Here is a 12,266-nt window from a genome sequence, read left to right on the forward strand (position 1 = left end):
GCGAAGAAAATCCTAACTGAGCTAAAAGCATAACTGCAAGTATAGGTGGAAATTGCAGAATTCTTTCTGAGGAGCTGATACAACCAGTGGCCCGAAAACTCAGCAGGGACGCAGAACTGAACAGCATCATCAATCAATTAAGTTTAATCACTTTTCTGGGATGCTTCCTTCAATAGAAGAAAAATACATACTCTTTATGCATGGAATACTCATCAAGACAACACAGACTGGGGTTTTTTTTAAAGATTTTATTATTTCTCTGAAAGTCAGAGTTATACAGAGAGAGAAGGAGAGGCAGAGAGAGAGAGAAATCTTCTATTCGCTGGTTCACTACCGAATTGGCTGCAATGGCCTGAACTGGAGCGATCTGAAGCCAAGAGCTTCTTCCAGGTCTCCCATGTGGGTGCAGAGGCCCAGGGATGTGGGCCATCCTCCACTGCCCTCCTAGGCCATAGCAGAGACCTGGACTGGAAGAGGAGCAACTAGGGCTAGAACCTGGTGCCCATATGGGGTAACGGCACTGCAGGCAGCAGCTTTACCTGCTCCGCCACAGCGCTGGCCCCATAGACTGGGTTATAAAACAAATAATACATACTTAGAGTCATACAAAGTATGTTCTCTGACCCAAATGGAATCAGTTATCAGTAAGAGAAAGATGAAAGGAAAATCTCAGAATACTTACACATTTTTATTTATTTATTTATTTATTTGGACAGAGAGAGGCAAAGGTGTTCCTTCCGTTGGTTCATTCCCCAAATGCCGCTAGGGCCAGTGTTGCGCCGATCTGAAGCCAGGAACCAGGTGCTTCCTCCTGGTCTCCCATGCCGGTGCAGGGCCCAAGCACTTGGGCCATCCTCCACTGCCTTCCCAGGCCACAGCAGAGAGCTGAACTGGAAGAGGAGCAACCGGGACTAGAACCCGGGGTGCTGGCACCGCAGGCGGAGGATTAGCCTAGTGAGCCGTGGCACTGGCCAGAATACTTATAAATTAAGTAATATACTCCCAAATAATCCAGGACTCAGAGGACATCTGAAGAGAAACCAGAGAATATAGTGAATAAAAATTTATGACAGTTAAAGCAGTACTTAGAGGAATATTTATAGCATTAAATGTTAGAAAAGGTTGCATGTCAAAATAAAATCTTTAGAAATGAAAGAACAGAATAAACTCAAAGCTTTCCACAAAGAAGGGAATAATAAAGAAAAAAATGAATTTTGAAGTCAAAAGCAATTCCTTAGGAAAGATAGTTGGTGAACTTCTAGCTGGAATGATGAAAAAAAAAAAAAACATAAATTCCCAATGTTACAAATGAATGAGCAAAAAGCACTACAGGCCCCATAGACATTTAAGGTAATATATTCATAAGTGTGTGTGTTGTTACCAGAGAATTCCTCAAAAACTGAACACTGCAAAAATGTATCCAAGATGAAGTAGAAAATCTTAATAGTCCTATAACTATCTTAAAAAAATTAGTTCATAGGTAAAACTTTCTAAAGAAATCTCCAACCCAGATGGCTTCACTGTTGAATCCCACCAGTTATTCTGTTTCTACATGCCTGTTTCAGAAAACAGAAGGCAATATTTTCCATCTCATTTTATGAGACTTGTATTACCTTGATACCAAACCAAGACAAAAACTGTGTATTTTTAAAACGCCAGTATCCTTTATGAACCTAGACCCAAAAATACTTAAATTTTGACAAAATCATATCAAGGAATATCCAAATAAAAATACAACATGACCAAGTGGAGTTATTCTAACATACAAGGCTGGTTCAATTAAAACTTGTGATTAAATACCAGTATACACTCACTAGAACAACTAAAATTATTTTTCCTTTTTTTTTTTACTTTTATTTAATAAATATAAATTTCCAAAGTACAGCTTTTGGATTACAGTGGCTTAAACCCCATAACTTCCCTCCCACCTACAACCCTCCCATCTCCTTTCATCATTTTCAATTATCTTTCTATACAGAAGATCAATTTAGTATATATTAAGTAAAGATTTCAACAGTTTGCACCCACACAGAAACACAAAGTGTAAAGTACTGTTTGAGTACTAGTTATACTGTTAATTCACATTGTACAACACATTAAGGACAGAGATCCTACATGGGGAGTAAGTGCACAGTGACTCCTGTTGTTAACAAATTGACACTCTTGTTTATGGCATCAGTAATCACCCTAGGCTCTTGTCATGAGTTTCCAAGGCTATGGAAGCCTTTTGAGTTTGCCAACTCCGATCTTAGTTAGACAAGGTCATAGTCAAAGTGGAAGTTCTCTCCTCCCTTCAGAGAAAGGTACCTCCTTCTTTGATGGCCTGTTCTTTCTGCTGGGATCTCACAGAGATCCTTCATTTAGGTTTTTTTGTTTTTTTGTTTTTTTGTTTGTTTGTTTGTTTTGCCAGAGCGTCTTGGCTTTCCTTGCCTGAAATACTCTCATGGGCTCTTCAGCCATATCCAAATGCCTTAAGGGCTGATTCTGAGGCCAGAGTGCTATTCAGGACATCTGCCATTCTATGAGTCTGCTGTGTATGCCTCTTCCTATGTAGAAGAACTAAAATCTAAATACACACACACACACACACATACACACAATGTGCTGGTGAGGATGCAGAGTGTCTGGAGCTGTCATATGTTGCTGGTGGGAGGACAAATTTTGGTAGAGCTATTGTGGAAAATGTGATAGCTTCCTAAAAAGTCAAAACATAGCCATGATTTTATTCTGAATAACTTAAGGCAGGTTGCTTACCTATAATTTGTAAACCATTCCTGAACTCATTCCTGTGTCTCCAGGTTTTGTCAGTTTTGCCTCCAAAATAGCTATTAAATCTAATTCCATGTTTAGTTTAAAGCAGCATTCCCCTGAGCACTGCCACTGCTTCCCACCCATTCTGACCTGCCTCCCTTCATTCTAGTTCACACTGTGGCCAGCAAAACCTTTCCAAAACGCAATCTGTTCTGCATAAGACCTAAAAACTTTAGTTTTAATTCAATCTTTGAAGCATCCATACTTAAAAAAAAAATTAGAGAAGTTACTGTGCAGACTTAGAACAATATACTACATAAAAATGGGCTTTAAGACCAAGAAAACTGACTTCAGCATAAGCAAAGATATTTTTGGTGATGCTTGAACACAGATAATCTTACCTTCTTCTAGGAGAAATGTAGCAGGAACAGTTCTTCCCCCAGAAAACTTCTAAAATACACTAGCTATATTGTAAGTGTCTAGCAGCCACATGTGGCTAGTAGCTACCACCCTGGGCAGCACAGAGGATATTTCTGTCATTGCAGATAATTCTATTGGACAGTGCTGTTTTAGACTCTGAAGAGATCAGTGAGCAGTATATGAATGATATTCTTGGTGTTCAAGTTGGTTGTTAGACGTTTGGTAGTAAGTTTTCTATACATTTTCTAGTTTGGGTTTCTACTGTTTTGCTTCTGATAGGTAACTTCCCCCTTGAAACATGACTGTTGCAGGACCGTTCCTTTGTTAGTAGAAATAGAAGTGTTTGCAGAGAAGTTTATCATTAGCTCCCTTCATATCTCACCTGTTTAATGTTTCATTTCAGCAGAAGCAAATTTTATAGCTGGTTCAGAGAGGAATTCCTTAAATTCTCAAGGTGTTGTGGGAAAATGGTTCCTTCCAAAGGATGGTTTTTATCAATTCTATTGCCTGTAAATATCAACATAATGAATCTTCTGGCTTTATTTACTTTGTTCAGCCCAACAAATGATGTACTTTAAATACCTCTGCTTAACCTTTTACAGCGGAAGTACAGAGTGAAATTGAAAGGATCTTTGAACTTGCAAGGACACTGCAGTTGGTAGTCCTTGATGCGGATACTATTAACCATCCAGCTCAACTTAGTAAAACCTCTTTGGCCCCTATTGTAGTATATGTGAAGATTTCTTCTCCTAAGGTAAGTAGGGTAGTTAGCTGGATAACTTAACTAGCTTGCTTTATCAAACTTAACTAACATGCTCTATTTTCTGCTTCCCAATTCTAACAGGCTAGGCCTGTATGAATACATAGAACTTGAAGAGATACATTAGTCAAGAACGTTTATGACTTAGAGAAGCAACGCAGGGTTAACTACATGGCTTAAAACAGCAATTCAAGTGAGGCCCATGGATCCCTAGAAGGTTCTGAGACATTTTCAGAAGTTCAATTTCTGTGATAATACTAAGATATCTGTAGTCTTCCCATTGCTTAGACATTTGCATGGCTGGTTCAAAAGCAATGGTGGACTTATAAAACTGCTAGTATCTAAGCATGAATCAAAACTACGGTACCGAACAGCACTAGCCATCTGTTGTGTTCATCACCATGTTCTTGTGGCTCAAAACAAAAAGCAGCCAATTTCAAAAGAGTATCCTGATGAAGTAAATTGTTCCTTTATTAAAAAAAAAATGTTTTGACTGTTAAGTCCACACCTTTTTAATATTCTGTGTAATGATACAGGAAATTCTACTGCATATCAAAGTAACTTATCTCAAAAGTTACTGATATAATTGTGAAATAACCTAGCCACTTTTTTCATTGAATACCATTTTTTTTTATTTCGAAGAATAACTGGCAGGCCATGGTTATGCACATCTGAGTATTTTGCAGTTGTTTTCTAGAACAACGTGAGCGTCTCCCTTCAGGGAGAACAACTTTTGTCATCAGTGATCATGTTAATGAATATAGTGTTTCAATAATGTAAAATGCAGTATATTGAACATTTAAAGATCTGAAGAACTCGTCGAACCATTTTTTAAATGATCAGTGAAGATGTTAGAAATTATACATGGTAAACTATCCATTGGAATTTCAAGACAGAACAAGAAAAGTTAATGTAACACAGTAAGAAATACTTTCAGATTCCACATGGTAAACTAGTCTTTCAGGAACTACCCTTGTTAGGTTTTAGCATGGCATCAAAATTATCCACAATTATACTAAAATATTCCTCCATTTACACATCTATAGAATATTTTGAATTTTCTTCCCGTATTTCAACCCAGACAAGACACAGTTAGCAGACTGAATGTAGAAGCAGTTGGAGACTTCCACTGTGTTCTATAAAACTAGGAACTAGAGATTTACTAAAAAAAAAAAGTTTATAAAATTTTTTAAATTCCTAATACAGAAATTAGATATAATTCACATAAGTGCAATTATTGTTAGATCTAAGGAACAAAAAGCTTAGGAGAAACACTGAAGAGTAAGCACTCTGTGTGTGTGTGCGTACAGCTTACAACTGAGAACTATGTTAATTTTGTAGATAATCCTACACACTGTATTTTATAACTAAGTCTGTTATAAACTATCCACGCTATAAAAAAAAAAGGACCACCAGAAAGGAACTGACAATGTGCCTTTTATGTTCCTAAAATCTGTGTATATGAAATAAATGAAACTTTTATAACTTAAAGTTTTAAAAAATTCCTCTTTCACAGGTTTTACAAAGGCTAATAAAATCTCGAGGGAAATCTCAAGCTAAACACCTTAATGTCCAGATGGTAGCAGCTGATAAACTGGCTCAGTGTCCTCCAGTAAGTTATAGATACGTATGTTCTCTCTATATACAGGATAATCCAGTTGAAGAGGTTAAACCTGGTGTTGTATTAAAAAGAAAAAACAGTCAAATTGTCATGGGAGAGAATCCTTGTCACTTAAAGAGATTGCACAGAAGTGAACTGTCCAGCCTGCTTCCATAGTCATGTGTTTGGAGCACATGGGTAGCTCAGATTATGGTTATGGCTTGCAAAATGCTACAGTGCATCCATTAATGACCTTAGTTTGTTAATATCTAACACGGGATCGCAGCTTGAAAAAGTTTGTTTATAAGGTGTATCTGTTTGGGATTGGCTTAAAGCAAGTTTATTTTCATCTCCATGGAAGGGCAGAGCAACAGAAAAATTTTCTATATGCTGCTTCACTCCCCAAATGCCCACAACTGCCAGGGCTAGGGACAGGCCAAAGCAAGAAGCCAGAAGTTACATCCAGGTCTCCCATGAGGGTGGCAAGGGACCAAGTATTTGTAGCATCATCTTCTGCCTCCCAGGACGCAGTAGCCAGAATCAGGATCAGAAGTGAAGCAACTGGGGCTCAAACTGGCACTCAGAGGATGCTGGTATGCCAGTGCTGGCTCCTGGGATTGAGTTATTACTCACTTCTGATTACTGAAAGCAAGTTGCCTGCTTTTGATTCAAAAATGCTTTTTTAAAAGAAAGGCTGAGTTACAGAGAGGGAGAGAGCGAGCAAGCGATCTTCCACCTGCTGGTTAAGTCCCCAAATGACAGCAACAGCCGGGCCTGGGTCAGGCCAAAGCCAGGAGCCAGAAGGTTCATTCAGGTCTCCCATATGGATGGAGGGGCTCAAGCATCTTCTGCTGCTTTCCCAGATGTATTAGCTGGACTCCAAGTGGAGCCCATATGTGATGCTGGTGCTGCAGGAGTTTAACCCACTGTCCCATGGCACTGGCCTCTCAAAAATGCTTTTGAAACTATGTAAAAATGAATTTTTAAACAATACCTACATTATTCTGAATACATTCTTATTTTGAGTCCATACTTGATATACTACGGTACTTCAAAAAGTTCAGGGAAAACTGAATTAAAAGGTGTTCATTTTAGGACCAGCATTGTGGTGCAGGGTATGCTGTAACCTGCAACACCAGTATGGCATTATCAGAGTACCCGTTTGAGTTCCAGCTGCTCTGCTGCCAATCCAGCTCCTTACAGATGCACCTGGGAAGAAAGGAGAAAATGACTCAAGTACTTGGACTCCTGCTACCCATGGAATTCCTGGCTCCTGGCTTTGGCCTGAACTAGGCGTGGCCATTACAGCCAACTGAGGCATGAACCAGCAAATGAAGTTCTCTCTCACTCTGCCTTTCAAATAAATAAATCTTAAAAGTTCTGATGCAGATTTTTGAACTCCGTGCATAGTTGTTACATAATATATGCCTCTGAACTTTCTGAAGACCTGTAGTATGTATGGATTTGAAAAATTTTTTGCCACCAAATAAGTTTTTTATCCATTTTCCATGAACTTTTTTTTTCCTTATAAGGTACAGTTATTTTAGAAGCTGTATCAATATTTGACAAGCAATCTGCTGTGTTAGATGGTTTCAGCTGCTTCAGTCACATTTCATGTCCTAACCTTGCCTCATAAACTTTACTTACAGAAAGAGGTAGATAAGAGAGAAAGAGAGGTCTTCCATCCGCAGGTTCACTCCCCAAATGGCCACAATGGCTGGAGCTGGGCCAATCTGAAGCCAGGAGCTTCTTCTGGGTATCCCACATGGGTGCAGGGGCTGAAGCATTAGGACCATCCTCTCCTGCTTTCCCAGGCATATTAGCAGGGAGCTGGATCAGAAGTGGAGCAGCTGGGACTTTAACGGGTACCCATATGGGATGTGGGTGCTGCAGGCCAAGGCTTTAAGCCACTGAACCACAGTACCGGCCCCTGCATCATTGATTTCTACATTAAGCTTTTTAATCTCTCTTCCACGATGTTTTTTTAACCATACTATCAGTATCTTTTTTCATTACTGATAGAAGTAACAGTTCTGAACTGTCAATGCCCCTAATAATGTTATGCCCCTAATAACTATTCTAACTGTATACTTTCAAATCATTGTAATTAGCTAAGCATCCATCTGACATGGACAGACACGTGTAAGATCAGCCAACCAACAGAAAAGGAGAGGAGAGCACACAGCAAAGGCAAATACAAAAGGGTGCAGCTCACTGAGCTGCCGCCTCCCTCCTTTCAGGAGGCTGGGGAGGGACACGGGAGCTCGGTCAGTGCTGGGGCTGGGGCTGGTGCTGGTGCTGGTGTGCTGTCTGAAATGTTTGTCTCTGCAGGAATTGTTTGATGTGATCTTAGATGAGAACCAGCTTGAGGATGCTTGTGAGCATCTTGCCGACTATCTGGAGGCCTACTGGAAGGCCACCCATCCTCCCAGCAGCAACCTCCCCAACCCTCTCCTTAGCCGTACTTTAGCTACTTCAGCTCTGCCTGTCAGCCCCACCCTCGCCTCTAATTCACAGGTAAGGGGAGTTTTTAGCAGTTTTCATTGAGAAACTGGGATCCATGTCCTGAGAACCAAAGCAGTGTGTGTTGTAGTCTACTGTGTCTGAATAAGAGAAACTTTATAAGTCATTTAATCAGTCCTGTGGTATGAAAAGAACTGTCAACAGAATATGCTGTAAATATATACAGACTTTAAAACTAAATAAATTGTTCCTTAGGACAGAGATAGAGAAACCTTCTATATAGTCAGCAGCAAACTGGGTGTAAGGTGTGTAACCTTCAGCAAGTTCCTTAATCGTTCTTGCTTGGGCTCCATCAGGAACAACAGCAGCCCTTCTCATGGGCTATTGTATATTGTAACAAATTGTCTTATTGCCTGCCTCTTCTCATAGGGTTGTTGGATTAGTAAGTACATGTGAAGGTCCCTGACTAGTCAAATTCTGCCCCATACTGTTCAAGCATTTCATATTTTTATTATTTTTAAAATCTTCCAGCCAATGCTGACTCCTATTGATTTTTCATCTTCACTCATGTATTTACTTGTGTAGAAAAACCTTAGGCACTTGAATCTAAAACATATAAAAGAATGTCTAGAACAGAGTAACTTTTTTCACGAAGGAGATAGCACTTAGAAATCCAAAACTAATCATTGCCGCTGAATGTTATCAAAGGAATTCAGTAACTGATGTATGTTAGACCTCATTTCAGGATTTTAGATACTTAAAAGGACTGTATTTGAAGAGGCCTGTATTCCCTTTGCTGCCAGGGTTCTCAAGGAGATCAGAGGACTGATCGCTCTGCCCCTGCCCGTTCTGCTTCCCAAGCTGAAGAAGAACCTTGCTTGGAACCAGCAAAGAAATCCCAGCACCGGTCTTCCTCCTCAGCCCCACACCACAACCATCGCAGTGGTACAAGCAGAGGCCTCTCTAGGCAAGAGACATTTGACTCAGAAACCCAGGAGAGTCGAGACTCTGCCTATGTGGAGCCGAAGGAAGATTATTCCCATGAACATGTGGACCACTATGCTCCACACCGTGACCATAATCACAGAGATGAGACCCACAGGAGCAGTGACCACAGACACAGGGAAACCCGGCACCGTTCCCGGGACACGGATCGAGAGCAGGACCACAATGAGTGCAACAAACAACGAAGTCGACATAAATCCAAGGATCGCTACTGTGACAAGGATGGAGAAGTAATATCCAAAAAACGGAATGAGGCTGGGGAGTGGAATAGGGATGTTTACATCCGCCAATGACTTGTGCCCTTTTATGTTTTTTTTTTTTTTAAGTCTAGTATAAGCGCACCCTCAGATGAAATCTTTGGGGTCTACATTGAAATCATATGTGATCTGTCTTGTGTATTTTGTATTGCTGTTGCTCAAATAGCAATAGCATGAAATAGAGTATTAATATACTTTTTTTCTTTTTTAAGTGCTATATAAATTGGCCTGGTACAGCTGAATTCACAAACTGTGTTGGGTAGCTGCCACTTGAACAAAATCTGTTGCCACCCAGGTGATTAGCGTTTCAAGAAATGTAGTTGATCCATCCAGCAAGCCAGAATCAGCACAGATAAGTGGAATTTCTTGTTTCCCAGATTTTTAATACACAGATACCTTATTTGCATATGCATTTATTCATGGACCACTGTTTCTTGCTTGTACCTCTGGCTGACTAAATTTGGGAACAGATTCAGTCTTGCCTTACACAAAGGGGATCATAAAGTTAGAATCTATTTTCTATGTATTAGTACTGTGTACTGTATAGACAGTTTGTAAATGTTATTTCTGCAGACACCTTATTATAATTATATAATATATATATATATATATATATATACAATCAGTTTGATCACACTATTTTAGAGTCTTAATGCCAAGTCAGCAGATTTGCTTTATGAATTACAGGGACTAGAAATACCCACATTCAGGAAATTTGTAATAACATTGTCTAGACACCTATCCCCACTCTAATAGAAAGTCTGTATATACTGTAAATATGTGTGATTGCTTGACTTGAAAAGATTTGATTTCTAAATGTTATACCATCCTGTAAGTTTATAATTTTGACCATAAATTATGGCAAATATACCAAACTCCAAAGGTTGTTCTACTCCATACAGTTCACACTAATTGTGACAAACACATTCTTAGTAGCTAGTGTCTGTTATAGTCACTGCACTGGAATATGAGCCGGAACCCGCTGTATGCACGTGCGTGTGTGTCTGTATGTAAGAGTGTGCACGAGTGACCGGTTGAAATAAACTCAAATGCTGAAGACTAGTGAAGAAATTAGAGACTGGTATCTAGAATTCCAGCCACCTGGCTTTGTATTTAATTGTGCTATGTGTTGCTTTAACAATCAATCCATCAAGCAGTCAGGGAATGTGAGGAAGCTTGCTGCCAAAGTAACTAGGAAAGCATTCATGCGCTGGTCCTTGTTTTTGCTCCTAGAGAGTGAAAATACAGGCAACTTTTACTGTGAGTGTTTCACTGGAAATGTACAATCTTTGTGTGTCAGAGTATTTGTTTTAGTAAGAAACGTTTACACAGCTTGTGGACTTCCTTCATAGGAAAATAAATTTTTATAATTCTCCCACTTTATTTTCTAACCTTGCCTATTGTTCCTGTTTATTTCCCAATTACCTATAATTCCCCCCCACCCAACTTAAACAGTTTCATTGTCTGTGAGAACCCAGGAAGTGCTTCTTATAACCAAAGTTTCTGTTGTTCAGAATTAACCAGGGCAAAATGGGTAACTTGAAGTGAATAAATTGTAAAGAATGTTTCATACACTAGATAGAGGAATCTAGAACATACTATCCCCACACCTCCAAAGCACTGCTGTATGAAGCTTACAATGTTAAGTGTACATTTTCCTCTAGTTATTACTGGATAGGTAAACCAGTATTAGGTGTGCAAGTACTCAGCACCTGAAGTTTGTCCCGGGAAAATGCTTATCATTGCCTACTTCAGATCTGTATCTTAATTTATTTAACAAAATAGTTACAGTGAACTCTTGTTTTGCTACTTTATCTCAGTTTCTTACTAAATGTCTTACATTTAACCAATTTCCCCCACCCCCAAGAAAACTGTTTTAAAACTGTATTACAAACACAGTATTTTAGCAGTTAATGTATGAAAAATATGCCTCAGATTCAGTATTTGTTAATTAGCTCTGTACTAATTTTTGACAGTTTTTTACAAATTGAGAAACTATTCCGATCAAAACGCTTTCATAAAATATTTGTGATCAGCTTTCATTAGGCTGATCACTAGTCCAATCCTTTCCTACATATGTACTTATCCAAATTAATGACTTTGGAATATTTAAATTCTTGAAGTATAACTGGTAACTACCTTACTTGCTGCTATCATTAATCCCTTCCAAAGAACTTAGTTTTCCACTTTACTGTGGAAAATTTTAGTGCAAATCAAATAGTCCTCAAAAACCAAACTGAAGGAGTTGACATAACAGCATCTATACATGAAAACTGTATAGTGGTCATATGCATAAACAGTGTGCAGTCAATTTGTAAATGAAGAAATCATCCCAAGAATAGAGGGATACTTACTGACTTGTGGAATGTAAAATTATAGTCTCTTCACACAGCAAAGGCTTAATCATAGTTGTAGAATCATGACTTTTGTAGTCAACTTAGAAAATGCTGGAAATGTACTTAATAGTTCTTTGTTACAACCATTTCAGGTTTTCCTATGCTCTTTCTCTACTGCTCATGTAAGTTACTGTTACAAAAAGGTGCTGCTAAATGTAGGATGTCTTAGTCTTACTGTATTTTGGGACAATGCCACATTTTAACATGGTCTGCTATGCATTCCTGTTAAACAAACATTCACTGTCAGCCACACTGAACTGTTCAACAAACTTGGTTTAAAGTCATTCATATAAAACAAATAAAGAGCTGGCTTCTGCACTGTTTACTATTAGTATTAATTGACATTTTAGGAATGATTCTTGGAATTGAGAATGTTCCATACTGAACACCACTTGTGCAGCATCTTCCTTACAGGCAATGTTGATCACTTGTTGTTCCTTTAGTAATCTTCTTGTCATACCTAATTTGGGAAAAAAGATGGCACAAGGTAGGTAAAAGTTCTCCCTCTTACTTTAATTTTGCAAGCAAAACAACCCTGATTCATATTTGTAATTATACTCTTCCCTGATTTTTAAAATGAAGATCCATCTTGAGGATAAATTTGACTCTGTCCT

General features: G+C 38.8%; 1 protein-coding gene across 7 annotated transcripts in view; it reads left to right on the forward strand.

Annotated features, from left to right (window-relative positions):
• Nucleotides 1-10,843, forward strand: part of CACNB2 (calcium voltage-gated channel auxiliary subunit beta 2) — a 393,103-nt gene extending 382,260 nt beyond the window's left edge. For all 7 annotated transcript variants that reach the window (XM_062210527.1, XM_062210530.1, XM_062210528.1 and 4 more), the window contains 4 exons: nucleotides 3,774-3,925; nucleotides 5,448-5,543; nucleotides 7,863-8,048; nucleotides 8,798-10,843. In XM_062210527.1, the coding sequence (XP_062066511.1) occupies nucleotides 3,774-3,925; nucleotides 5,448-5,543; nucleotides 7,863-8,048; nucleotides 8,798-9,292 (929 nt within the window). In that variant the 3' untranslated portion in view covers nucleotides 9,293-10,843. The remainder of the gene's footprint in view (nucleotides 1-3,773; nucleotides 3,926-5,447; nucleotides 5,544-7,862; nucleotides 8,049-8,797) is intronic.
• Nucleotides 10,844-12,266: the final 1,423 nt, after the last annotated feature.

Source organism: Lepus europaeus, chromosome 14, assembly GCF_033115175.1.
Source record: "Lepus europaeus isolate LE1 chromosome 14, mLepTim1.pri, whole genome shotgun sequence".
NCBI lineage: Eukaryota > Metazoa > Chordata > Mammalia > Lagomorpha > Leporidae > Lepus > Lepus europaeus.